Below are 27,969 nucleotides of genomic sequence, written 5' to 3'. Positions count from 1 at the left end.
AAGGCTCCCCTGCTTGGTGTCTCCATTCATGTATTACATCTGCCTCTCCCCAAATGACTCTCCCAGTCTCATTCCTTATTTCTTGTTTTTGTCACATTTACCAGCAATTTTTTTGTTTCCTCACCCCACTGCTTCTAGAACACAAGCCCAGGGTCTGTGGTTCACTGCCAGGTTCTCAGCACCCAGCAGGGCTTGATGCAGTAGGTGTTCAGCTGGACACTGAGTGCATACCGACACATTCATCAACACGGGGGACTCCTTTTAATGCTGTCCTTGGGAGGAGGGGTCTATAACCTAGGCCGACTGTCAGGGGCCAAGCCCCTCCCACCTCAATAGAAGCCCTGCAGCTGTGGTGCCGAAGGCCACACAGGCACCCTGGACAGAGAGGGGAGGCTGGGCACTGGCTTTCTCCAGCCTGAAGATGGTGGCGGTGGGAAGGGCGCCCTGTGCGGCTGGCCTCAGCTCTTGGAGTAGCGCCTCTGCAGTGATTCCCGGTAGAAGCGGAAGACGTGCTGTGAGGCGGCCTGGGCGGCAGCCAGGCACTGCTGGAGCTGGCAGGAGAGGCGAGTCAGTGCCAGGGCCTCGCCCCACACCCATCTGCAGCCCAGCAGGCCCAAGAGGTTCCTGGACTCCACTGACTCCAAGCCCCACCCCCAGCCGACCACTCCCCTTCCCACCCCAGGCAAGGCAGGTGGGGAGGGGATTATCTCTAGTGACTTATCTCCCACTTTATAAGCTTTCTTAGTGGGGAGCAGGAGGAAGAAGCTTCAGGGATCTGAGGCTGGCAGCAACCAGACCTGAGACCAATGGGAGCAGCATTCAGACACCCTGGAAGATACCCCAACCTTGCGGAGCCACGGCTTCTCAGAGCTCAATGAGCTGGTCAGACCTTGGGATTTGGAGCCATGGTGTCAAGAGACCTCCAATCTTTACTGCCACATGTTCCTAGGTTTGTAGGAAGGGCCAGGTTGGAAATGCAACCATCTCGCCCCATAGTTCCAAGTTCAGTACCTTAGAGACCCTACCCTCTGAGCTTGAAGCTGAGGGCCCTCAGAAGCTCTGCCTCCCACTTTCAAACCATGTTCCACCTTTTTTCCTATCTCACAAATTGGGCTTCCCTCCAAATTTCCACCAAGGTTTCCATGGTTACAAATATTGAAGCCCCTACCCCCCCCACCGGCTTTCACCCCACCCCATGCTGGTACCTCGGCATCAGAGTAGAGCCCCTTGGTGGTGGACATCAGTAGCTTCCGTTCTACACTGTCTAGAGCAAAGGTCAGGACTGCTCGCGCCTCCTAGGGACAAGAGGTAGAAGGTAGCTGAAGTCCTCGAAGCCCTGCTTCCCCACATCTCAAGTGCAGCTGTTTTGTCTAAATATTACTCTGATCCTGGGTAACAGTTATCTCCTTTGTAGAACTGGCCCCCATGCTTCTGATTCCAACCAGCTGCCACACCTGCCACTTAGAGGAGCCAATGCTAGTCATTTACCGGGCTCCTTTCCAGCAGCCAACCCCCTTTCTAGGCTCCATGCTCTGCAAGGGCTGGAGACCAGTGGATCATATTCTTTAGACTCTCTCGCTGTTAGTTCAACCAGTAAAGAAAATCTCTTGGGAAATGGGGAAGAGCATCTCAGTCCTCATTCTGACAGTAGCAGCTGCTGTAATAGCCACAGAGGTGACGGGTTCTGCACTTCAGCATCCAGGATTGAGGCAGGACATCTTTTGAGCATCAAGAACCAACTGCGACAATGTCTCCAATAGTACTGCAGCATTCCCCTTTGCCTCTCAAGACTCCTCCAACATTGTCCTTACCCATCCCTATATTAAATACCTCCATCCTAAGTACCCCGAGTGTTGTGTGGTTTTCCTGACTGGCTAAGACCATGAGAAAACCCCAAAGAACAAGGACCTTAGGGCACTGCAAGCCTGAGTGGGTAAAGAAAGCTTTCTAGCCTTTGGATTTTTTTTTTTTTTGGTACTGGGATTGCACAGGCCAGGCAAGCGCTTTATCACTGAGGTACGTACATCTCTAACCTGTCCTCCATCCTCTTAATATGAAAGGATGGAGCTGACAGAGGCTACCTCGGCCTCAGGAAAGATGCTGGCCAGAGAGAATGAAGCCAATATACAGAAAAAAAGCAGGGATGAGAAATGAAGTAAGGAAATCTGTTTGAAGTTCTGGTTTTAACTAGACCTCTGTTCTTTTAGGGTTTGGAAACAAAAGCCAACACATTCTTGTTTGGCTTGTGCATGTCTTGAGTTGGGTTCTAGCACTTGCAGCTGAATGAATCCTGACGAACAGAGCAGGGCCTGCCAACTGGGGCTGAGGTGCGTGCGCCAACTGACTTGGAGACAGTGAGTCCTGGAGGAAGGCCGAGAGCCACCCAGCCATAGCCCTTCATACCTACCTTTTCTTGCTTGGCTGTGGGGTCCAGCACCAGGATCCCATCAGAGTCCAGGGCACAGGTGACCCCGCAGAACAGGGCTCGCATGGGCACACCTGCATCCACCAATGCCATGCAGGCAGCATTCAGGCAACAGGCCAGGAGCTGAGCCCAACGGGAACAGTTAAGAAGAACACCTACTGGAGAGCTGGCAGCTGAAGGATCACGGCAACCTGTACCTGCTAATGCCCATGGCAGACCTCACTAGCAGATCCCAGAAAGGCAGCATGGCGGGGGATAAGCAGCTCTGGGATCAAGTAAGCCCTGTTTCACACCTGGCTTTGCTATCTTTCAGCTGTGATCTCGATCAACTGACTTACGGAGTCTCAACCTCATCTCTACATGGGAACCCTGATGATATTAACAAACGCATGCTAAAAGCACACAGCAAGTATCTTCAGGGAAACAGGGTCAGAGGGGAGAAACCTCCCAAGGTGACATGGGACAGGCACTGGCAAAGCCAGGCCCAACACTGAGGAATCTGTAGTCATCCTTGACACCAGGTGATGGAGTCAGGGTGGAGGGAGGAGCCGTCACAGGCTGGAGCTGCCTCAGTTTCCTGTTTTTCATCCCTAGGCTTAGCAGAGCGGAGAACGGCTTCAGTTTTATAATCAATCAGTTCTAGCTCTACCACTAACAGTCACTTCCCCTGGGCTTTAGTTTTCACCTCTTTAAATGAGTTCTTAACAGGTTTTCCCTCCTTCCATCCACACAGTGCCCGCCTAAACGGGCCACACACCAGCAATGCCCTCTAGAAATGCCCATTTCTGGCCTTCATCCTCAACCTCACTTGCCTAAAGCACAGGAATCTTTCAAAGGCAGAGGTTCTGATCCCTCTGCCCTGCCTGCTCAGGGTTCCCCGAGTGTCAACAAACTGGACCCACATTAAGGGGCAGGCTGGTGATCACTGGCACAGACTTGGAGGTCAGGCAGGCTTAGGCGAGTCCTGCCTCTGCTGCTGTCCACCTGTGTCCTTAGGCAAGGCACTTCCCTTCTCTGAGCCTAAGTTTCCTCATCTGAAACATCTGTCAAAGTCCTTGGGCCCAAGTCCTGGACGAGCCACTTACACAAGGAACATGAAAGCATTTGATTTGTGTGCTGAGGATTCAATGAGTTTAAGTATATAAGGTGCTCAGAACAGTGCCTGGCACACAGCAAGCGCTTAAGGTGTGTCTGTCTCCTTCTTTACCAGCTGGTGCCTGCCAAGTGTCTGGTGTTACAAAGCCACCAGAAGAGATTCTGGAGTACTTCCTGTCAGAGGGTGGACAGGGGAAGGATACGGAGCCTGCATCGCTGACTACCTGGAGCACCACCGTGATGGAGGTGCGTGGGTGCAGCGCTCCTAGCACCACCGCCTCACATGTGTTCCTGATCAACCGCTCCCGGCTCTTCTCTGCTACACCTAGGGAAATTGAGGGGAGGTTGTCAGGCTCCTCCCTTCTACCTGGTTCCCCTTCCACTTGCCCCACGACCTGGAGGAAAGCCCTGTGAAAGGGGTCTGCAGGTTCGTCGTGGGATGGCACAGGAACCTGCGTGGACGACAGGATTAGCAGTGGGAAGAGTGCGGGCCGACTGCCACCCACCCCCCTGGCTACCATCAGCACCCAAGGAAGGAATACAGCGGAGTCTTGTGCTGCGGCTCATGTCCATGCCCATGCCCACCGGGCCAGGCCAGACCACAGGGAGTGAAAGGAGACAGGGTGAAACGGCAGAAAAACAGGTTAAAAGAGGAACTGGAGACAGGGAAGAGATGGGGGAAATTGACAGACGCTGAGACACAGAGGCAGGTAGAGAAAGACACGGAAACAGCAGCGTGGCGACCGGCGGGTGTGGTAAAGACTGGGGAAAACAGGCAGGAAGGAGGAGGCTAAGGTCCCAGTGAACTGGACCTTTAGAGGTTCAGCTGGGCCCAGTTACCAGGCAACCCGATCTTTGGTCTCAGGATCACTTCGAGCGTGGCCTTGTTGAAGATCTCTTTGCTGACCTTCACCTCGGCTGGCCCATACACACCCGCCAGGACAGAGGTATCACCTGGGAAGACAGCAAGGGAGGCTTTAGTCACACCTTCCCTGCTTCTGGGTCCCAATTTGCAGCGATGGCTGGGGTTCCCCATGTCGCCCCTGCCATCTGTTGGCAGCAACTCAAGGACCCACTTCACTTCGGCCTCCACTTCCTCATTTATAAAACAGGTTGACACCAGCATCTCCCTCACAGTGTTTTTGTGAGGAGTAAATCACTGAAGCTTGGGGTGCAGCTCAGGGGTACAGCTCTTACTTGCCTAGCACATGCAAGGCTCTGGGTTCCCTCTCCAGAATCTCTCTCTCTCTCTCTCTCTCACACACACACACACACACACACACAGCACTTCACTCACAACTCTTAGAGGACACCGCCTGGCCCACGTGGAGCACACAGGAGACTTTAGCTCATATTATCAACTGACCCCCACCCGGGAAGCTCAGTGTTTAATCTCTGCAGTTTCTTGTACCTTAGAACCATCACAGAGGAAAGGAGGCCTATGTGCCATCTGTCTCCCGCCCCCCCGCCCCCCACCCTGTCTGAACATGAGGCTGAGGCATATTTCAGTATCACCGAGGTTCCTTGCCTGCTTCTATTTAAGAAACAAAAATCAAACTGGACTATAGATCAGTGCTACAAACTGCAAATAAATATGTGGCAAGGAACAAGCTCACAGGCAGGCTCCAGGGGGACGGGGTACAGCAGCCACTCGCACAACTGCCCGAGGCAATGCTTCTTCCATCCTTCACCCCCACAGGCTGAGCAGACGGGTTAGAAAGAACTGGAAGAACCCAGTTCAGGTCCCTACACTTCTGCTGCTTCTCAGAGTTACAGAGAACTGGTTAGTCAGGCTGAACCCAGTCCTCCCCCGTGGGACTAGGGTCTGCACAGTCCACCTTTCTCCATGGTGGCACTAGATCATGACTCTCCTGTCCTCAACAAGAGGCTTGGGTAAGGAGGCAAGGAAGCGGAGGAACCAGCTCACTGTTCTTAGGTCTCCCTCACCCCAGGACTAAAAACCCCATTTTCCAGCTAAGAGTGGGAAAGAGTTAGAACTGGGGAGGGGGTGGTGGTCTAGGCCCCATTGCCTACTTTTTTTTTTTTTTTTTTGGGTATTGGGGATTGAACCCAGAGGCGCTTAACCACTGAGCCAGAACCCCAGCCCCCGATGCCCTTTTTTATTCTGACAGAGTCTAAGTTGCTTAGGGCCTTGCTAAGTTGATGAGGCTGACCTCAAACTTGTGATCCTCTTGCCTTAGCCTCCCAAGTCACTGGGCCCATCTCCTTCTCTTGTCAAAAAAAAAAAAAAAAAGCTGCAGGACGAGGAATTCTTAGTGGACAAGGAGGCTAGGGAAGACAGCTAGAGCAGAAGGAGGCAGGCTGGGAAGCCATGTCCTTGAGCCCCACCTCAGGCTCCTCTTCCTCTCACCTTGTTTCCTCAACATTCTGCTTCTCTCAATCAGTTCTGGGGATATCAGAATTCAAAGATATCATCCTCCTGGTCCCATAGTGTTTGGGTCTGAGAGGTCCGGGTCAGCGGCACAGGACCTAGGACTGTCCACTGTTGCATCCCAGGCAGCTCAGGTGGAGATCTGCGTCACCCTGCCTTTCTCTTTTCTGAGCTTCTGGGCTCATCTGTGAATCAAGCTGCTGCTTTTTCTTTGTGGGGGAGGGGCAGGTACCTGAGATTTTACTCAAGGGTGCTGGACCACTGAGCCATATCCCCAGCCCCATTTTGTATTTTATTAGAGACAGGATCTCACTGAGTTGCTTAGTGCCTCAGAAAATTACTGAGGCTGGCTTTGAACTTGTGATCCTCCTGCCTCAGCTTCCTGAGCCAAGGGATTACAGGCATGCACCAATGCACCTGGCTAATCAAGCTTCTTAAGGAAATCAGAGGCAGAAAGATTGAGGATGGGAGTGGGGGGCTTCTGGTAGGTGTGGGGAGGGCTTCACCACGGGCACGCCCTAAACCTCTCTGGTTTCTTCCTCACTGCTGAGTGTGGCGGGACTTCATCCTACTTAGGTGTACCCCTTCCTCTCCATCCTTCTCTTCCTCAGAATCCCTACCACTGAACAGGTCTCTGGGTTCTGTCAAAATGGGGACATAGAGGGTTTTCTCCGGGAAGATGGAGTCATTAATATACAGGTGATTTGCACCCTTAATTCGGCGGACACAACATTTTGTTTGTATGTGGTGCTGAGGATCGAACCCGGGCCGCACGCATGCCAGGTGAGCGCGCTACTGCTTGAGCCACATCCCCAGCCCCTGCACACTTAATATGGTTTGCACCTGGTATTTGAGTGTTAGTCCAGCTGGGGTATCTGTGGGTTCCAACTGATGCTGCAGATGTCTTTCCCTCACTGGCAAGCAGGCTGAATGCACCAGGCTTCCATAGGAAGGAGCCCATCTCAGGGAATGGATATTCAGGGAATTCCTTTCCCCTTCTATCTCTTCTCCCAAAGACTCCCTACTTTCCCTGACACTATGCCCACCTCCCTCCCTCCTGACTTCTTCCTCTAAGCCCATTACCCTCAAATCTGTCCCTGGGTACTCAGTCCCTGCCACATAGACCTCTGACCTTTTTATTATTTGCAAAATGAAAGACTGGACTCAAACATAATAGTTTCCAAACTTCTCTGACAACTCACACAAATGTGTATAAATGGAATGAAGACAGCATAAAACAATTCTACCCGTTATTGCTTTGATGTGCTCTATGGTTTCTTCTCTATTCCACTTAAAAAATAATACTGGTTGCAACCCAATAACGCAGTAGTTCTCACCCTGGGTGCATATTTGAGTCACTAGGGAGTTTAAAAAGATTCCTATGCCCAGGCCCTTCTCCTAAGGCTTCTAATTTAACTGCTCAAAGGTGGGGCACAGGCACTGGGAGCCTCAAAGTTCCCCAGCTAATTTTAACATTCAGCCAAACCTGCAATCTACAGTGTAAAACCATGAAGCTCTATGGGGGCTGGGGTACAGTTCAGTGATACAGCATCTGCCATACATGCACAAGGTCCTCAGTCTGATTCCCAGAACTGCAAAACAAAATACCCACAGGAGCTCTAGCCCAGCTTCTAAACATTGGCCTGCAATCAGAATCACTGCATGACTTTTTTTTTTTTTTTGAGAGTGGAGAGTGGAAGCTTTATTAAGGGACAGCAGAAAAGACTTCTCCCCGGAGGAGGAAGGGACGGAGGAAGGAGACCAGAAAGGTGGAATCTGTGGAAGCGTGCATGACTTGAATTAAAAATAAAATGCTTGTTTTTGCCAGGTGAGGTGGCACAGGCCTGTAATCCCAACTCAGGAGGCTGAGGCAGGAGGATTCCAAATTTGAGGCCAGCCTGGGCAACTTAGCAAACAAAAAATAAAAAGGGCTGGAGATGCAGCTCTGTAGTGAAGTGCTCCTGGGTTCAATCCACAGCACTGAAGGGGGGAAAATGCAAGGCCAGACTAGGTATGTGGTGAGTTCTGGGGATCTGCATTTTTATAACTTTGCCAGAGAGTCTGAGGCCAGAAGTACTTAAAACACACCGTTTGAGTGTCTGCAAGGATTTCCATTTGCTCTAGGGCTCTGTGGGTTTGGGTTTAGAATGCTGGGCTGCTTTTCTTTCTCTGTTTTAAAAACAGGGTCTAACTATGTTGCTCAGGCTGGTCTGGAACTTCTGGGCTCAAATGATCCTCCAGAGTAGCAGGGACCACAGGGGTAAATGCCACAGTGCCTTGCTTCTCGTTCCTTAGGTTCTAAGAAAAGTCAGGCATCTGAAACCAGCCTGAGAGGTGTGCTACAGGGAGGCCTGAGGGGGAGGAATGGCTAAGCAACTGAGGGATTCTCTTCCTTAGAAACCCAATCTACCCTCACAGGGGGGAATGATGACCTTTGCTCCAGAAGAATCTGCCTTGAAGCCATATTCTTACCCAAATAGAAAACCCCTCGTTGGGGTTTTCATTCCTGTTACTCTAGATGGACTGTTACACCTGAGCACTGGAGCCCTATCCTCTTATCTTCTCCAGGATGTGGCTCCAACAAGTCTCCCCTCACTCCACCCCACAATCATCCCATTTACTTGATCCTGCCACAGCAGAACTCCTGAAGTATTGTCTCCACTTGCTGCCTGTTCTTCCTTACCTTGACCCAATGGCTCCACTGCAGCATCTTGTCAGTGTCACCAATAGCCTCCAAATTATTGACCCTAACATGATCCAGCCTCTCAGAGTGAAAGAGCTGGGCAGTCCTTACAGCTCCAACACTGTTCTCTCTTGGTTCTGGTTACCACCCTCTTTTGGTTTTCCCCTGCCTCACTGGCAGCTCCTTCTCAATCTCCTTTGCTAGCTCCTCATACCCCATGAGCTCAAAGTTGGAAGGGCCTGGGGCCCATCTCTTTTCCATCGCTCAATTGATGGGGGTGGGAGTGCTGAAGGTATTTGTCAACCCAGGTTAGGAACATTATCTTCAATCTGAAAAATTATTTACTTGGTTTATTTAAAGTTATTAAAGTAACCCGCCGCGGTGTAATTATAATTGAGCCTGAGGTGTTGATGTGCTTGTTGAAGGGATATTTACGTAAATGAACATATCTGCCTTAATAGGTGATGTAGGTCCCCAGGATGTGTGTGTAGGAGGTAGGGCAAAAAAACTACTCAAGGGGGAATATTTTCCTTGCTGAGGTTTTTCCCTATTCTGGAATATTCGCTCTTATGGGGTGGTCCGCCCCTGTCTCATCCTGAGAATTACCTAACAGGGTGAAGGAAACGTTCGAATCAGGAGGGAGAAATGTGTATCCCGCTGTATCCACAAGTATTCACTCGGATAAGAAGTTCTGCATCGGTGCGGGCATAAACCAGCTAATATCGCAAGATGGGCACTCCATTGTAAAGTACACCACAGCCGTTCTTCAAAATAAATACGACCTAGGTATACGTGACTCAGACAATTCCAGTTTAAATTCTTACCTTGCAGAAAAGAAGCAGAGCCATCCGGCCGAGACAGCAGGTTCTGTTCACAAGCAAAGTGCCGGAGGCTACAGCCGGGACCTCGAGGGCTGGACTCTGTTCCAGCCTCACTGCAGACCTTGGCGTCAGCCTGTATCGCCCCCTCCATCTCGCCGGAGCCCACGTGCCGGTACCGGCACGGTAGTTTCCGCACCGTTGTTTCCGCACCGTTTCGCGCCGCGCGCTTACGTACGTACAGACTGCGTACCCAGTGCGCACGCGCTCGTCCGGGGCCCACTCAGAATCGGCGCCAGCACGTGTCTCAGCGTTTACCAACAATCTGGCTCCGCCCACTCCCACCTCCTAACTCTAGCAAAGCCATTGGACCATAGCAAAAAGGGGGCGGGCCTTGGCTTGGGCTCAACCTACCCAAGGTCCCCCGGCCCTACACCGATGAGGTTCCCGTCAGGTTGTCCTCTTCTCTGAGAGTTATGGGAGTAATTAAAATGAAGTGATCAGAATAACTTTCCGGAATATGTATTGTCTTATCCACCCATATATGTGTCCTGGATGCTGTTTATCGGAAGCAAGTGTTCTTTTTCTCAGGGTATGCTGGCATTTGAATCAGGCTTATGGTGGGGCAGCCCCGAGTCTGGCCTAGGAGAGGGGCGGATCAACAAGGGCTTGTTAGCCAAGATGGCGGTAGCGATCTCAGTGGCTAGGGTCTGGGGGCCTAGACGAGGCCTGGGCCAGGCTACCCTCCTGTTGCTGCGGCAGCCTATGGCTCGGGGATTGGCTAGATTTGTGAGTACCGAGGCCCCAGGCGGTTTTTTCTAAGGGGTATATGGGGGCGTAAAGTCTATGTTTGGAGTGTGGGTTCTCTGCAGGGTGTGAAGGAGGGCAGTCTCCAGTCACGGAGGGAAAAGCAGTGGGAGAATTGGAGAGGACACTTAAAGGAAGAGCTTCCATCTCCTTAGGAAAGGACAAGCGGGGCAGCTCCTGTGTGGACCCTGAGGGCCGGTGACACCTTGGAGATTGAGATGGGGGTTCCTCCTCTTTCCCTCTCACTGGGGTGGCGCCTTCAAGGGTCGCAGGAGAACTTTCCCCTCACAAGTTGGAGAATGAAACTGACTAAGTAAGGCGGAGAATTCCTTCTGAGTAAAAAGTCCTGTTGAAACAGAGAGAAAGAAGAGCTCAGATCCCTGTCACAAGCTTTTACAGGGCTTTGCATTTCTTTGCTCTTTCTCCCCAGTTCTAATTTGAAAGCCGATTACGGAGAAACTCGTTTGATTCCTGTGTCCTCTGATGGAAAGTTAAGATATGTTGTGGATATTGTGCACAGGAGATGATCAGTATATGTTTGTTGAATTGATGAAGGGAGAAAAGCGGGAGAGAGGTTCAGACAGGGCCCTTTGCCCACGTTTCTCGAAAACACTTGAGAAAGCCTTGTTAATTATCAAAAGGGTCTGAATTGCTTTTGGTACATGCTGCTAAGGGGAAGATCACACTGCAAAAAGATGTAGTTGAGTCCTGGGGCTAGAGCTTGCCTAGTATGTGCAAAGCCCTAGGTTTGATTCCCAACCATCACAAAAGTAACAACAATAAAAAGTAGTCGGAGGGCTGGAATTGTGGCTCAGTGGTAGAGCGCTTGCCTAGCACGTGCGAGGCCCTGGGTTCGATCTTCAGCACCACATAAAAATAAACAAATAAAATAAAGATATTGTGTCCAACTACAACTAAAAGATAAATATTAAAAAAAAGTAGTTGGAAGCCTGTATTTAGAGGGGGGAAAAGCAGTGAACTGCAAGATTTATGAGCTAAAATTCCAGATGAGACAGGAATGGTTATGTGGGTAGTTTCTGACGCTACATCACGTGGGTTTGCATCTCGCCTTGTCACTTTCCAGTTGTGTGACCCTGGACGCGGGCCTGAACCTGACACCTCTCTTGATGTAATTTTCCTTACTGTAGAATGTTAACAGTGATCACCTCCCAGGGTTGTTGTGAAATACATAAAGAGCTAAGAATTGGACCCTACACATCATAAGGGCAGTAGGGTGTTGTTAGTAAGGGTGGAGGGAAGGGACAGAAATTGACCTTGGAGATTGAGAGAGCAAAGAAGGTGACTCTGTGGGAGTGCAGGCTGGATTGGTGATGCTCTGGAAGGAATCTTTCAAGATCTTCTGAGATTGTTCCTGGCAGTCTTGTCCCCAATTCATAAGGCAGGGAAGATGAAATCTGTAGGAAGGAGCTCTTGGTAGGAGGAGAAACAGGGTAAGAGAGTAGGTCAGGAATGAGGCAGGAGTCCCCAGGAAGGAGGTCATTTGATGCAGGTAAATGCTGAAGGGTGACAGGAGTAGGTGGGGGAATGGGGGTAGGACAGTCTCCTGTTAATGGCTGTTCTCTGTGGCTTTTTTTTTTTTTTTTTTAAAGAAATCAGATCCTCCACAGCTGATGGCAGTCCCAGGAGCCCATTGGTTGAGCAAGTGGGGCGGGAGGCGAACAGGAGGGCAAACTAGGGAAAGGTCATTTGTGACTGATTAAATCTGTTCTCCTCCTGGCTTAGTCTTCTGTTGCCTTTCCTTTTCTCCTTTGTTTATTTTGGAGAGGGTGGTGAGAAGGAAGTTTCTGCTTTTCTTTTTTTTTTTTTAATATTTATTTTTCAGTTTCGGTGGACACAACATCTTTATTTTTTTATGTGGTGCTGAGGATCGAACCCAGCGCCCCACGCATGCTAGACGAGCGCATTACCGCTTGAGCCACATCCCCAGCCCCAAGTTTCTGCTTTTCATTGATTTATCTACTTTAAATTTTATTTTATTTTTGGTGCCGGTGATTGAACTCAGGGTCTTGTGCATGTAGGGCAAGCACTCTACCAAAGGAGCTATATCCCCAGCCCTAAATTTTATGTTTTCTTAGAGTCACTTGCCCTTCCCCCACCTGTTTTTATCCCACTTGTTCTGAGATTAAGAATCCCTATTTTTTTGAGTGAAGGGAAGGGACAGTAGTAAAGATTGCAGACCAGGGCTGTCCAATAAAACTTTCTTTGATAGTGGAAATGTTTTCTATTTATGCTATCCAGTACAGTAGTCACTAGCCACATGTGACTACTGAACACTTTAAATGTGGCTAACAAAGCTAGGTGTAGTGGCACATATCTATAATTCCAGCTACTAAAGCCAGCTTTAGCAATTCAGTGAGACCCCGACTCAAAAAAAAAATTAATAAAGGGCTGGGGATGTGGCTCAGTGGTAAAGTGCCCCTGGGTTTGGGCCGCAGTACTGCAAAAATTAAATAAAAAAATAAATGTGGCTAGCAGATTGAGGAACTGAAGTTTACTCAATTCTAATGAGTTTAAATGGCTGGTGGCTGCCATATTGGAAGGTGGAAAGTACAGCTTTAACCAGGTGGAGGTGAAGAGTGTCTTGGGAGGAGGTTGGGAGGTTTTACTGTAATAGATGGATTAAAGTAGATTATGAGGGCAGGAGGTTTCGGGGAGGGATGGGGCTGCCTTTCTTTGTCCCCTGGCTTCTTGCCTCTCCTCTCATCACCCCTTTCCTGAGCACCCTGCTGCCCTTGAGTGCTTGCCTGATTTCCTTCCCTCTGCTGCTATTATAGCAGATGTTTTTAGTGGTTAGAGAGAAAAGGAAGAAAACTCAGACTGACAGGTAGTCATAAGTCAGTTTTGCAACACCACCCCAGGGCTGGGCCTGTTGGGGCCATTTCACCTCTGAGCCTCATTTGGGAATGAGTAGAGTCCCTACCCTGCTGGAAGTCGGGGAACAATTGGAGCGCAGTCTATGCTCATTACCAGTAAAGTTTCTCCAGCCCAGCTGTTCTGGGATAGCTTGTCAGGCTCCAGTGCCCTATGCAATAGCTCCGTGTAGTAGGTACGCATGACCTCTGATGGAGGGGGACTCACCCAGGTCCTGTAGGAATTCAGTGAGCACAGGCACTTAGATTAAGTGCTTCGTGTGGCGCCTGTGCGCATGGCTAGCTCTGGCTGTCCTGGTCTCCAGGGTGCCAGACTTGGGGCCTTTGTCGTTCCCCAGTACTGAAGCATTCCACTCCCCTTGCCTTTGTCCCAGCCCTGCGTGTCCAGCAGCCTGGCTCAATTCCCGTCCTCCAGGAAGTAATGCTGCTGCTCCCTCTGGTCATAGCCAGTGAGAGTTCCTCCTATGATGCAGGCAGTGGCTTTACCCTACCTTCCACAGCCTGTGAGGCAGATATTGTTCTGTCCATGGAGAGGCACGCAGGTTCAGGGAGAGAAGTTCCTGCTCAGCGTCACGTGGCTGGAAAGCCACAGAACCAGGATTTGGAGTCAGGCAGTTTAGTCTACCTTGTCCTGTGGCTCACCATCATACCATCTTTCCCCTCGTGTTTGTCATCCATCCCTCCCTGTCTCCAGCCTTCCCTTCAGGTCCACCTTGGGGCCATTGTTCAGTATCTGCCTCTTTGACCAAAATGGTCAGCTGGTACACCTGCTAGCTACTGTGTTTGTCAAGCACTTGTGCTCCAGGCACTGGGCTGGGTCATGTACACATCAACTCATTTCAACCTCACGGTAGCCCAGGAGGATGTGTACAGGAGAAACAGGCTCCTGAGGCCTGCTTGATGCTGTGCCTTTGACTATGGTGCCTGAGGGAATGACCCCACAGTGGCCTTCCCAAACTTGTTGGGCAAGACCAGGCCATTCAGCACAGGTGGCCAGGGCTCACCTGTAGTTCTAAGACTTTTGGTAAATATGTGTAGCCTCTGCCATCATAAGCCACTGGCCACTGGGCCAGCTGCCCAAACTGAAGGAAAAAAATGGGTGGGGTCATATCCTTTAGTAGGCATTTTAAAAATTTTCTTTCTTTTTTAGTTGTAAATGGACACAATACCTTTATTCTATTTATTTTTATCTGGCGCTGAGGATCGAACCCAATGCCTCACACGTGCTAGGCAAGTGCTCTACCATTGAGCTACAACCCCAGTCCTAGTAGGCATTTTTTAAAAATATATGGTTTTTAGTTGTTGATGGACCTTTCTTTAATTTATTTTTATTTATACGTGGTGCCGAGAATTGAACCCAGTGCCTTAGACTTGCTAGGCAAATGCTCTGCCCCAGCCCCCTTTTAGTAGGCATTTTGCACCCCATCCATAATAAGTGATTCCTCAGGCTTCAGCCATGAGCTGAGCCCCTTGCAGAGCTCACTGAATCCTACAAGGAACCATGGGGTGTGGATGGCCATCATTTCCACAGGCCCTAAAGGAGCCTGGAATTCATGGTGGGAACTCAGCTCTGGGATCAGGGGCTCACCAGGACGCCCTACAGAAGCTTTCCAGACTCTAGGCCATGGTCCTGCTCTGACACCCTGGCCCTTCTCAGCCCTCAGCCCCTTCCCTTCTGACCCCTGCCAGCCCCTAGTGAGACCCTGTCTCAAAAGTAATAAAACATTCCTCCCCAACATCAGCCCTGAGGCCCGTTCTGTCAGTGCGTCCTTCACTTCCCCTGTGCTTCAGTTTCTCCCTTGACCACGTGTGTTGGAGTCACCGCCTGGTATCACAATTTAATTTCAGGTACAGCCAGTCCTCCTCCTCACGCTACTTTGCCCATCTTTTTCCCAAGGTGCCCATCATTTCCCTTTTTCCTCCCTTTTTTTTTTTTTTTTTTGTGGGGGTCGTCATTGTTTGGTGCTGGGTTGGAACCCAGGGCCTTTTGTGTGCTGGGCAAGCACTCTGCCACTGAACCGTATACCCACAGCCCCTGCTTTCCTACTTTTTAACCTTCCCAGGCTTTGTTTTTTTCTCTAATACCATTTCTTTCTTTCTTTTCTCCCTTTTTTGTGGTGGTGATTGTGGTGGTGATGCTGGGGATCAAAATTTTTTAAACACACAGTACCCCTCCATCCCAGACCTGCGCTGACCCCTTGTGTGCATGGACTAGGAACTTTACACATAGCTCTCTGCAGGCTTTTCACAGGGAATTCAAAGAGATGAAGTGTTCGCAGAGAGCCACGCAGTAAGCTCAGAAATTGGAATCCAGGTTAGTCTGACTCCAGAGCCACTAACTTAACTGCTCATTCATCCGTTCGTTTGGTAATTATCCATCAAAAGCCTGTTACGTGAGCCAACCTGGACGCCACCCCTGCCTTCCTGGAACTTGCATGTGTGAGAGACGGACACAAAACAGAGGAATCTTCCAGGTCCACGTAAAGGCCTAGCCGTGCCCAGTGCTTGGAAGAGGAGCAGGTGCTGCCTTGTCAGAGGGGAAGGCATGTCTGCCCGTGTGTCAGGCCCCAACCTGCCCTGCTGCCAGGAGTGTCATTTCCTCACCGCCACAAATGCAGATAATTGCACATACATTGCATGCTACCCCCAGGAAACTTGGTGGCTTGTTCGCTGCAGTTAAAGGAAGGGAGGGGGACACGTGAGCCCCCACACGTGAGATGCAGCTCATGGTGAGCTGGTCCTCCTCTAGCTCCCCCTGAAAGTGAAGCCACAATTGCTGACCTGGGAGGAATCCAGGCAGCGGTGGAAAGGAAAGACGCAGATGTGGAAACTGAGCTGGCATTGGGGTTTAGAGCTTGGGTTTTGAGGTCTGGATCTCAGGCCCCAGGTTAGAAGCCCAGTCTTAATGTAAATTCTGATTTTTTTTGCCCATTGCAGACTGGTTACCTCCCCAAGCCTCTCCTCCCAGGCAATGAGGAACAAGCCCACCTCACAGGTGCCCTGAGGACTTGCTGAGGTGGTGCAGGCAGAGCGCTAATTGGTCTTCCTCCTGCGGGGCTCTCAGGCTTTCCCAACTCTGCCTCTTCTGGTCTGAGGAGTGTGACCTCCCCACAGGGCTCCTTGCCACTTTCCAGTTTCCGGGAAGAACACCTCATGCTGTGCTCTTTGTCTTTTGCATATTCTGTCCCCATTGCCCAGGATGCGCCCTCCCTGACTCCTAGTTGTCCTGCAGGCTCAGCTCCAGCATCACTCCCTCAGAGAGGCCTTGCCGGTTCCACTGTGCCATGAGAAAGTACCACTGGGTAATAGGGCTCCCCTCGGCTTTACTTGTCCAGCATCTGTCTTCCTGCTAGTAGGTAGCAAGGACAGATATTTAGGGTTCCCAGAACCCTGCACAGGGCTGGGAACAAAGCAGGTGCTCAAATATTTATTGAATCAATCAGTCTGAGCTTGCAGGGGAAGCCAGGCCTGGCTTCAAGAAGGTAGCAAAATGTGTGGTGCAGTTGGCCAGGTGATGGGAGAGGAGGCTACTTCGTCAGGGTGAGCAGCAGTGTGATAGAAACCATCATAGTCGGCATTTTTCTTGAACATTTACTATTTTGTAGATAGTCTACTGAAATATACATGATCTTCTTTAAACTTTGCAGCACTCCATGAGGTGTTTTCCATTTTATAGAGGGGAAAGGAGACACATGAAGAGGGGAAGTCCCTGTCCCTTGTCAGCTAGAAGGACATTCGAATCCCGATAATCTGACTCTTAAAAACTCAACAACTTAAGCTCTATTCTGGGTTGTCCTCCCTGGTATGTGGCGTTGGGGTCAGTAATGGGTCTGTCAGGGTGTCTGAACATGCCTGTGGTAGGAGTGGGGGACAGAGGGAGACTTGTGGCCAGACTGGGGAGATCTCAAAAGCCAGGATGAAGACTTTGAGCCTGTGATAATGAGAATGGCAACAGCTGCCAGTTCCTGAGCAGCCTGCCATTCAGACTACGTGATTTCATTCTTACAATAGCTCTGTCGAGTGGATGTTCCTGTTTTGTTCTAGTGCTGGAGAATAAACCCAAGGCCTTACACACGTGAAGCACACACTTTGCTGCTCGTGGATGTCATTTTCATCCTGATTTTTCAGATGAGAATCCTCTATGGTATTGTAGTAATTTGGCCAAGGTGTCACAGCAATAGAGTAGAGCAGGGTTCACACCCTGTGCGCCAGACCCCATGGGGCTGTGCAGCTTACCCATCATGCTGTCTTGTGGCTGCTGGTGTTGAGCCAGCCGGAACCTCAGTGCGGCTCTTGACTCAGTACCCCTTCCGCCTTCTCCCCAGCACCCTCTCAGGCAGCAGCAGCAGCAGCAGCAGCAGTTCTCCTCCCTGGACGACAAGCCCCAGTTCCCAGGGGCCTCAGCAGAGTTTGTAGACAAGCTCGAGTTCATCCAGCCGAATGTCATCTCCGGGATCCCCATCTACCGTGTCATGGACCGCCAGGGCCAGATCATCAACCCCAGCGAGGACCCCAATGTGAGGCTGCTCCCTTCCGCCCCTCCCCGCCATGTCCAAGTCCCTTGTTTGTTTCTTCTCTGGTCTCATATGCCCCTATCTGTCTGTGTCTCTGTTCACAGTTGCCCCAGGAAAAGGTGCTGAAGTTCTACAGGAGCATGACACTGCTCAACACCATGGATCGGATCCTCTATGAGTCCCAGCGACAGGTGCGTGGGGACAGGCCTGGGGTGGGAGTCAGAATTATCCTGTACTTGTGCTTTGGACCAAAGGACAACTCCCAAGGAGAAGAGAGGAATGGAGATGTTTTTAGAGTTCTTGGGATTCTCTCAGGGCTCTTGAGGAAGTATGGGAGGGGTCTAGCCCAAGGACAGAGAGATGGATGTAGTCATTAAAAACTCCTGTATGTGTGTGTGCCTGCCTGGGCTCATTGTTCTGGGAGAGGCCAGAGAGGAGAAGGCCCAATGGCCCTTCCTTGGGAGAGCTCATAGACCTGAGAAGCAGGGTGGACCCTCTGTGCTTCCCGCAGTGTCCAGGGGCCACTCAAGGCCTATATCCAATGTGTCAGTCTTTTGAAGACTTAGTGTCAGAGGACTGACCCAGTCAAGCCAATGTGCACCAACAGGGAATTTATTGATTCAGCGTCATGTCCCCAGGGCCCTATTTGCAGGCTTAGCTGGATCCAAGGGCTCAGAAGTTCTCAGACATCTTTCTCTCTTTTTCTTTTGCCTTGGCCTTCTTCATTCTTGAGCATGGGTGGCATTTTATCAGGCATAGTGCTATGGCTAGTGGTCAGTACTGAGCAGCTCTAGGCTCACGGACAGGTGGCAGAGGGAAAGGAATCAGTACAGGCTCTAGAGCAAGCCTGTGAGATCCAAGTCCTAATTCTGCCCCTTTCTAGCTCTGTGGCTTTGGGAAGGCTGCTTTATCTCTGAGTGCTACCTCAGCATTGCAAAAAATGTAAATAATTTTTTTTTAAAGGGGATAATGCTAGATGCTACCCCATAAGGCTGGGGTAGGAATTCTGTGAGACCCAGCATGTAAGGCCCTTGCCCATTGGCTGACACTGAGGCAGATTACCATGACTTTCACAATTGAACCTATGTATACTAGGATTATGTTTAGCTGTAAGTGACAGATTCCTCCTCACTCCAAAAAAAAGCCTTAGCAAACAAAATCAAAAGCAGTAGCTTAACAGATAAAGTAGTTTGTCACTTGGATTAAAAAAAAAAAAATCAGTGTACAGGTGATTTGAGGCGGGTCTGATGTCACCATGATATCAGTGGATACCTGGCCTCCTTTCACTGCTCTGATCTAATGTCCAGAATGTTGGCTTCTCCCTTCTTCAAGGTCCACTCATGATCCAAAAAGGTGCCAGACTTACCTCTATTGTATCTCACTTCAGGCAGCAAGTAGAAGGAAAGTGGAAGGTCAGATATGGCACATCTCAGCTGCCATTTCCCCACCCAAACGATTATAGAACTTTCTAGCAAGTCCCTCTCAGTAATATCTGCTTTTAGTTGCTACCTGCAGTGTCCCCTCTTTCTCTTTCTCTTTGAGGTTGAAACCAGGGGTACTTTACTACTGAGCTACATCCATAGCCCTTTTTATTTTTTTAAATTTTGAGACAGGGTCTTGCTAAGTTTCTTTGGGTCTCACTAAGTTGCTGAGGCCGGCTTTGAACTTGTGATCCTCCTGCCTCAGCCTTCTGAGTCACTGGGATTACAGATGTGTGCCATTGTGCCTCTCTTAACAGAGGGAAGAGGGTTAGGCACCCAGTAACCTTAGCCACTAGCCTGAGTCCTGTGTCAGGCCCCTCTCCATACTGAACTGAACAGCTACCATCCTCCCACTCGGTTGGCATTGGAAGACTAGTTAACCTTTAATTGGCTCCCCACTTAGAAGAAAGCACTGTTTTGTTTCCCAACAGCACTTGAAACCAGGCCCAGGAAGCACATGGAGGTGGGCTTTGCTGAGCCCCAAGGGGGGCTTAGCAGGGGGTGGCCTTAGGGGGCCACCTCAAGCTCACTTCGTTCCACCTTCTTCAGTCCTGGGTGATCTCATCTCCATCTTACACCGGGAGTTCCCTGTTTCTCCAGACTTCTTGGAACTCTAGATCTACTTGGCACTTTGCCTTGGATGTCCCACAGCAAACTCAGCCTGTCCAAACTTGACCTTGGCATTTTTCTCCCAGACCTGCTCTTCTTCTTCTCCCAGTCCATTTATCAGGGGTGGGTGCCACAAGTCACCCCTTGCCCAAACTGAAAACCTTTATCTCATCCCTTTCCCTGCCCTTCCCTTGCCAGCTCTTTCTCCTCTTAGCCGCTGTCTCTAGGTCTCACCTGAGGAATCATTCAGCTTCTCAGCAGCACCACTGGGTACCCAGTCCCTTCCTCTCTTTCTGTTTCATTGTTGGCGAGTTGGCCTTCATCCTGTGCTTGTTGCCTCACATTCACAGGATGGCTGCCACAGGTCCAGGCATCATGGCTCCAAGCTAGGCAGGAAGAAGAAGGGGGCGGGGCATGAGTGATGCCAGCAGTAGAGTCCTTTACCCAGAGAGCACAAGCAAACTTGAAGAGTCTGGCTACCAGGGGGCCGGGAACCTGAGCGTTCTGTTCCAGGGCCTAGGGCTGGAGGGTTCTAGAGAAGGGGGCTGGCTTGAGCACCCTCGGCACTGCTAGCTCAGCTTTTGAGGACTCCTCTGTCTGCCCCTCTCCCTGCCTGCTAGGTGAGGCCACTGCCCCCAGTCTCCCGCTCCCTTGTGGGCCCTGGGTCCTCCATGTGCCACACACAGTGGGGAGAATCTTGAACACCTGTGTGACCGCACTGCGCCCTGGGGCAGGTGCCACAGTCACTTTGTGGTCTGGGTGTCGCCTCCCTCACTGCTCTCCCCTGTGTCCCTTCTGGACTCATCGTGGCCTTTGTCGTTCTTCTGCCTGGAGCTGCATCTCCCCTCTTCACCCAGGCTGTCTCCCTGCATCCCTTCTTCGGGCTCTTGTCCCAGAGACCCCATCACCCTGGCTCTGACCATCCTGGCAGTTCCTCTGAAGGTGGGAGCCCCGCGTGGCCTGGCCTGGGGCCAACTTTGTGAAAGACTGGATGAGCGCCATCAGAAGTTGGTACGATTCTCATGGTGGTCATTGCCCAGTGTAACCTAGCCTGGGCCTTCGGGCCCCCTCCACTCTCAGGGCCGGATTTCCTTCTACATGACCAACTATGGCGAGGAGGGGACCCACGTGGGCAGTGCAGCCGCCCTGGACAGCACGGACCTGGTGTTTGGCCAGTACCGGGAGGCAGGTATGTCTGCCTGGGGCCCCTGTTGTGGTCCACAGTTTTGTTCTCCCAGGTGCTCTTCCAGGGGCAGCATAATGCCACGAAGGTCTAAGAAAACAGAGGAAGAGCTTTCCATGCTGTCAGGCCAGGGACAGGACTTTGGGGAGCACGCATCCCCTCCCTGAAGGCCGAGAAGCGTGGTGGTGAGACTCTGCTTCTCCCCACTCTTTACCAGTCATCTGAGCCACGGTTGTGCCACTTCTGGAGGAGAGTCGAGGGCTCCTGGAAGGATGCAGTAAGGTCGGCATGTGCTGTGGACCCCTGTCCACCTGGTGTAGGGCTCTCCGGGCCTCTCCCAGGCTCTGCTGTCCTCCAGGGAGCTGGGACAGATGGGAAGATGGCAAACATGGTGATGACAGGGAGCTTGACAGATGCCAGCTGGGGAGGGCGAGTGAAAAGAAGGACCAGAGAACAAGCCTGAGGGAAATGGCTGAGCCCTGGCGAGTGCCCGGAGCGGGGCCTTAGCCCAGGGAGCAGCAAGAGGGCACTCTAGAGTGGTTGCTAGCGTAGGGCCCCCACAGGGGTATCAGTGAGCATGTGCCAGGGGCAAATCTATACCTTCCTCTCAGGCAACCTCAGGCAAGTTACTTGACCATGCTGTGAGTCTTGTTTCCTTGTTTGTTTATTTATTTATTTATGTATTAGTTCTGGGGATTGAATCCAGAGGGACTTTACCACTGAGCCACATCCACAGTCCTTTTTATTTTTTATTTTGAGACAGGATCTTGCTAAGTTGCTTAGGGTCTTGCTAAGTTACTGAGGCTGGCTTCAAATTTGTGATCCTCCCACCTCAGCCTCCTGAATTGCTGAGATTACAGACATGTGCTGCTGTACCCAGCTGTTTCCTGCTTTATAAGGGAATGGTAACCCCAAATGTTTGTTGAGAGGAGTCATGGGGCAGTTGGTGCAGAGCTATTAATACTGAGCCTAGAACAGGGTGAGCATTCAGAGTTGGTGGATAGTGTGACTGGGGCCTCTCTCTGGAACATCTCTCCAGCATGGAGGTGGAACCAGGTGAGGGTGGCCATCTACTTCCTTCAACTGGACATGAACTAAGGTGAGGCAAATGGCTTGTGATATTTGAGGTTCAGTGTCATTCACAAGGAAAATCAGGTTTCCCAGACACTGGGCAGCTACAGAACGGTTTATGCCAAGGCTGTGGTGCTGGGTGAGGAGGCAAGGCGACTCCCCTAATTCCCAGCTGACTTGCCTTAGTGAGGCCCATTGGCTTGGGTGAGTCCGCTGTCCACTGTGACATGGGAGGAAACATAGTCCTCTTAGAAAAAGCCAGCTTCATTGAGCTCTGGAAGGCAAAGGTGCTGTTTGTTTTAAATTTCCTACTACATGGGAATTGTCACAGAGTGCAGGCAGACTGTGGCCCCTCTGCATGAGGCAGGCATCCTGTTAACCTGTGAAAGCCAGGCGGGTCACCCACATCGGACAGGTTGTGGGTCTAGGCTGTGTGCCTTCTTGCAGCAGTCTGATCCCGTGACAGCCTTTGCATTTGCTGTGTGCCACCAGTGCCCTTCCAGGGCTGTATATAGAGCTCCTCCTGGGGCACAGCAGGGAGTGGCACTCAGTGAGGAGGACAGTGAAGAGGCAGCAAGGACCAAGGTAGAGCATCATCTCCCGGGGACCTGCAGTTTCCTGGGTGCTGGGCCTGAGATTATATATGTATATATATATATATATATATATATATATTTTTTTTTTTGCAGTGCTGGGGCTAGAACCCAGGGCCTCATGTATGCTAGGCAAGAGCTCTACCGCTGAGCTGCATCCAGCCCTGAGGCTGTAATTCTAACACCTTCCTGCCTCCTGCCCAGTACTTCTTATGTAGAAGGGCCTGGGACCACATTTTAAGATGTCTGGTGGCAGCGCTTGGACCATTTCCCGTGCTCCACAAGACCTCCTTTTCTCCTCCAGCCTGAGAGTTTTCTCCCCTAGCGGTTGCTGTGCAGTACGGCCACATAGCGTGCAGATTAGTATTATGCCCATTCAAACCTCTATAACAGAAGATAACTAAGGAACTAGTACTAAAGGTGAACGTTGAAGTTGTGCTAGACTAAAGTTTCAAGAAGGGCACAATTTCAAAGCTGATTGTCCAAGCAGTCTGAGCTGTGTTCACCATCGCTGTCCCAGGGGGCATCCACGGAGCGGATAAACAGAGCTACTCCCTTGCTTTTCTCTGGCACAAAATTTTTTTAGTTGTTTGTGGACCTTTATTTTATTTATTTATTTATTTATGTGCGATGCCAAGAATCGAGCCCAGTGCCTCACACATGGTAGGCAAGTGCTCTACCACTGAGCTACCGCCCCAGCCCCTCTGACACAGTCTTAATTTGAGTTTTGCCTTAGGCCCCCCTCTGTTCTGCCACTTGGTGGCGTGACATGGAGGCAGTTGTGGTAGCGCTCTGGGTCTGTTTCCTCTGTGAGAGGATGATCGTGCCTGCCGTGTGGGGATGCTGTAGTATTCACTTAGTGACTGTATAAAGACGCTCGGAACAGCCCTTGGCTCGTCGTATTATCTTCCTGTGTTTGCAGTTGTTATTCAAGGAGGACGTTCGTCCTTTGTGTACAGGGGGACTGCCATGTCATGTAATGTGACCCTATTGTCATCTGAAGAAAGGGTTTGGCAGTAAAGGAAGGGGTTTGGGAACCATGGTATCAGACAGCTGCGTCTCGGTGCTCATACCCTCAGGGCCAGCCATGGGACATCTGATCCACAGCACTGCTGAAGATAGGGGTATGAGGTTGTCCCCTTGTCAGGTAGAGCAGAGAGAGTCCTTGCTTGTTTTAGGATAGTCACAGATTCCTGCCGTCCTCTAACTTAGCAGGCAGGGCCCCTTTCACCAGAGTGGTTCCCTTTGATAGTGAGCTGGGCATCCACCAGGGGTTTGTTTGAAAAGAGGGTTTTACTTCCATAAATAGGATATTACCTCTCTAGAACAGAAGATATGAATGGGTGGCATGTACTTTAAGAATTGTATTCATGAAAGACACCTAAAAAATACCACAGTTTCTCATTGAAACAAACATCCTATAATACCAGTGATGTGGGAGGCTGAGGCAAAAGGATCAGAAGTTGGAGGCCAGCCTTAGCAACTTAGCAAGATGTTGTCTCAAAATAAAAAATAAAAAAGCTTAGTGGTAGAGCACCTCTGGGCTCAATCCCCATTACCAAATAAATAAGTAAATAAATAAAAGTCTCTTGGGTATAGCTTAATGGTAGAGTACTTCCCTAGTATGCACGAGGCCCTGAGTTCCATCCCTAACAAAAGAGAAGGGCTGTGGGAAGGAGAAAGAAAGAGCTAGTTAGCTGAGTTTCTGCCACCTTTTGAAAACCTGGATTGTCATCTGAACATTGGCCTCCCCCTTGACACACCTCTGCTTTCCCGTCTCCCATGAGTCATGTCTGCAGCTCCTGCCGGGTCCCTGTGAGTTCTGAATTTGCCTTTCCTGCTCTATTCTGGTTCCTTTTTTTACAGACAGGGATACAGAAGCCTGGGAAAGAAGAGGCCCCCACTGGGTCACCCACAGGGTTGGTGTGATTCCCCCAAACCACTCACCAGGCTAACAGCTGCCTTTTCTCCACCAGGTGTACTGATGTATCGCGACTATCCCCTGGAACTGTTCATGGCTCAGTGCTATGGCAACGTAAGTGACCCAGGGAAGGGGCGCCAGATGCCTGTCCACTATGGCTGCAATGAGCGCCACTTCGTCACCATCTCCTCTCCACTGGCCACCCAGATCCCTCAGGGTGAGGATGCATGCCCTGACGCTCATGTGTGCAGACCCATTCACACCCTCTGGGCCCTGTCCCTTTCCCAGCCCTCACGGGTGGGCTTGTGTGTGAGCTTTCCAATGGTGCTGCTCTCAGACCCTGGCCTGTGCTCTGGACTTTCAAGGTACTTTTCATCTGGGACCCTTTTGAGAAGGCCCCAGTAATGTCCTCACCCCATTCAGCAGCCTTGAGCCAGCATGACCACAGTCTAGGTTTCCCAGGCTTCCGCCCGCCCTGACCCACTGCTCCTGGGGGAGCACACAGGCCAGAGTGCCCCTGCGTGTTCACCAGGGTCCAGGCTCTGTGCAGGTGCTTGGCTTCTGTTGTCACACTGCAGTGCCATGGGGGTAAAGGTTATTATTTGCTATTACTCTTGTTATAAAGAGCAAGAAATTAAAGTCAAGGAGGGAAAGTCAAGTGACGTGCTAAAGGTCTCCTGACAGGTAGGGAATAGAAGAGCAGCTGGAACCGTGGACCATGTGACCCCAGAGCCTAGGTTCTGTCTCTACTCCTTGTTGGCCTCAGTCCCCAATCAGACACACTCCCAGAGCTCACTGGGTACCCTAAATCCCCTTTATACAGGTGGATGGAGACAGCGAGGGGTGGGAGAGGACTGCGGATGTGCAGGGTGGGTGGGCCTTGTAATCTTTACCTTTTGCAGGGACTTTGACCCTGAGTGCTCTGGGAGCTGTGGGTTGGAGAGGATTCTGTCATGGGGTCACTTTGCCTGGCTCTCGTTTTAAGAGTCCTCTGGCTATCCCTTGGATAACAGACTGCGGGGCAGGGCACCAGTGAGGTGGCTGCTGGTTAACTCAGGCATGAGCAGCCAGAGGCTTGGCCCTGGGGTGAGAAGGGCTTGGATTCTTGTTATATTTTGAAGGGGGTAAATGTGGGGGATGACAGAGTATTGAGTCAGGGATGCCGAAGTTTCTGGACTGAGCAATTGGAAGGTGGTGTTTGGTGGCAGAGAAGCCGAAGACTCAGGTGGGCAGGCTCTGGGGGGTTCCTCTCTGTGTCTAGTGACAGCTAGTCTGAGCCCAAGTTCTGGTGGGGCATGTGCGAGAGTGGTGTGTGTGTGTGTGTGTGTGTGTGTGTGTGTCTGCTCCTGCTCACCGCCCTCTCATTGCTCTGCAGCCGTGGGGGCAGCCTATGCAGCCAAGCGAGCCAATGCCAACAGGGTTGTCATTTGTTACTTCGGCGAGGGGGCAGCCAGTGAGGGGGATGCCCACGCTGGCTTCAACTTCGCCGCCACCCTCGAGTGTCCCATCATCTTCTTCTGCCGGAACAATGGCTATGCCATTTCCACGCCCACCTCCGAGCAGTACCGAGGGGATGGCATTGGTAAGGCCCACCGCCGCCTGCCTGCGGACAGAGCCCTGGAGGCGCGCGGCGCTGTTCCCCACCCCGTGCTCTGCCTCGCTCTCCTCCTCGCTCTGCCTTCATTTCCTCGCTCTGGACCTGGCTCCGCCTCACTCCCTGCTCTTCCCTCGTGCTGCACATTTTCCTCATCTGAGCCCCGGGGCCTCCCTGTCCCTGCAGCGGCACGAGGCCCCGGGTACGGCATTATGTCAATCCGAGTGGACGGCAATGATGTGTTCGCTGTGTACAATGCCACCAAGGAGGCCCGGCGGCGGGCTGTGGCAGAGAACCAGCCCTTCCTCATTGAAGCCATGACCTACAGGTGCCTGCCTCTCCCGTCGCCACCCCCACAGTCCTGACAGCTACCATCTGTAGCAGTTCCCTCACTACTGCCCCTAGAATGTGGCTTCCACACCCGGGGGCCATCCCCCTCCCTGCCTTTGCTCCCTTTCCACCCCTTACTCCCTAGTCCCCCCATCCCTCTGACCCCTACTCCAGGGGCCCCAAGTTGACCAGGGCCCCTCCTGGGCAGGATTGGGCACCACAGCACCAGTGATGACAGTTCGGCGTACCGCTCAGTGGATGAGGTCAACTACTGGGACAAGCAGGACCACCCCATCTCAAGGTTGAGGCTCTACCTGCTGAGCCGTGGCTGGTGGGACGAGGAGCAGGAGAAGGCCTGGCGGAAGCAGTCACGCAAGAAGGTGAGGGGCCACTGTCACTTAGGCCGGGCGTGCTGGGGGGGCTGCTGTGCTGGTGGGTAAGCGCTCTGGGATAATGGGGTGCTAGGATCTGGGGTTGTCAAGCTGAGAGACTCAGAGGGTAACCCATTGTGTCCCCAGGTGTGGCTTCTGGCATGAGGCTGTCACTTGGCCTCAGCCACATCTTGCAGTATATCCTGGGCAAGCTGTCCTGCCACTTCCTCACCTCTGGAGAGGGTACTGGAGTGCCCCGTTTAGAGGGTGGCCTGAGGATGCGGCAGCTTAGTCCCTGAGCAGTGGAGATCCGCTCAGAGACAGTCTGGCACAGTTAACTTCACCACCTTTGTCTTCATCCTCTCCATTGTCCAGATGGGAACATAGAGGTTCAGCAGCTAACCCCTGGCTCAGGGTCCACAGGGAGAGGCAGGGCCATGGGGAGGTGTATGCCTCCCACCCTCTGGTGTCCCCCAGGTGATGGAGGCCTTTGAGCAGGCCGAGCGCAAGCCGAAGCCCAGCCCCTACCTGCTCTTCTCGGACGTGTATCAGGAGATGCCCACCCAGCTCCGGAAGCAGCAGGAGTCCCTGGCCCGGCATCTCCAGACCTATGGGGAGCATTATCCTCTGGACCACTTTGACAAGTGAGATGCTCCCCAGCTACTCCGATAGGTACCACACTCTGAGCTGAGGAGGGAGGCCTGGCAGGACGCCCACCCCCACTGCTTCCCCAGCCAGCTCTAATAAATTACTGGTGGCTGGGTTGTGCCTCAGACTGTGGGGGTGGCTCCTACTCCCCATCCCTCCCCTCCAGGCAGCTCCACTTGGGGGGCCATGTTTGCAGCAGTTGCTGAGACTTGGTCAGCTCCTCTTCACCTGTTACGGCGCCTCCTCCCAGGGGCCAGCCAGCGTGCCTAGGAACCAGAAGCTCCTCCTCTGGTGGGTGGGGTGAGATGGCAGGGTGGCCTATGGAGTTTACTCAGTGACAGTTGGTCAGGGGAGTAAATAAACTCTGCAGCTCTGCCTGTGGCTCTTCAGCACCTCTGGTCTCTGTTACCTGGAGTTTGGGGGACAGGGGAGGGTCCAACATGACTAATCTGGGACACACCCGGCTTCTACACATTAGATACATAAGGACAAAGCTGTTGAGATATTTGCTTCCCCTGCAACTTTCACAGGCTGGAGGGTCAG

General features: G+C 51.6%; 2 protein-coding genes and 1 long non-coding RNA gene across 5 annotated transcripts; 2 read left to right on the top strand and 1 right to left on the bottom strand.

Annotated features, from left to right (window-relative positions):
* Positions 1–242: 242 nt before the first annotated feature.
* Positions 243–9,691, bottom strand: Exosc5 (exosome component 5). 3 transcript variants are annotated; one of them, XM_048790846.1, is made up of 6 exons: positions 9,420–9,691; positions 4,361–4,474; positions 3,724–3,845; positions 2,408–2,554; positions 1,206–1,295; positions 243–551 (listed from the first exon to the last, which is right to left on the bottom strand). In XM_048790846.1, the coding sequence occupies exons 1-6, from the start codon at positions 9,565–9,567 to the stop codon at positions 459–461; spliced, it is 714 nt and encodes a 237-aa protein (XP_048646803.1). In that variant the 5' UTR covers positions 9,568–9,691; the 3' UTR covers positions 243–458. The 3 variants fall into 3 exon arrangements, with proteins under 3 accessions (XP_048646803.1, XP_015352294.1, XP_015352293.1); XM_015496808.2 differs by having other exon boundaries at positions 2,408–2,548; positions 3,745–3,845; XM_015496807.2 differs by having other exon boundaries at positions 2,408–2,548; positions 9,420–9,686.
* A 354-nt stretch (positions 9,692–10,045) lies between these two features.
* Bckdha (branched chain keto acid dehydrogenase E1 subunit alpha) lies at positions 10,046–27,818 on the top strand. The gene is made up of 9 exons (XM_015496805.2): positions 10,046–10,202; positions 17,437–17,628; positions 17,730–17,816; positions 20,796–20,904; positions 24,539–24,700; positions 25,859–26,065; positions 26,264–26,405; positions 26,616–26,787; positions 27,256–27,818. Exons 1-9 carry the CDS (start codon positions 10,095–10,097, stop codon positions 27,424–27,426), a joined length of 1,350 nt encoding a protein of 449 aa, XP_015352291.1. The 5' UTR covers positions 10,046–10,094; the 3' UTR covers positions 27,427–27,818.
* LOC125612607 lies at positions 14,429–15,587 on the top strand. The gene is made up of 2 exons (XR_007343081.1): positions 14,429–14,959; positions 15,352–15,587. It is a non-coding gene; the product is annotated as an uncharacterized LOC125612607 (long non-coding RNA).
* Positions 27,819–27,969: the final 151 nt, after the last annotated feature.

The sequence above is a fragment of the Marmota marmota genome, unplaced genomic scaffold (assembly GCF_001458135.2).
Source record: "Marmota marmota marmota unplaced genomic scaffold, marMar, whole genome shotgun sequence".
Lineage (NCBI taxonomy): Eukaryota > Metazoa > Chordata > Mammalia > Rodentia > Sciuridae > Marmota > Marmota marmota.
This window is presented reverse-complemented; position numbering and strand designations above follow the sequence as displayed.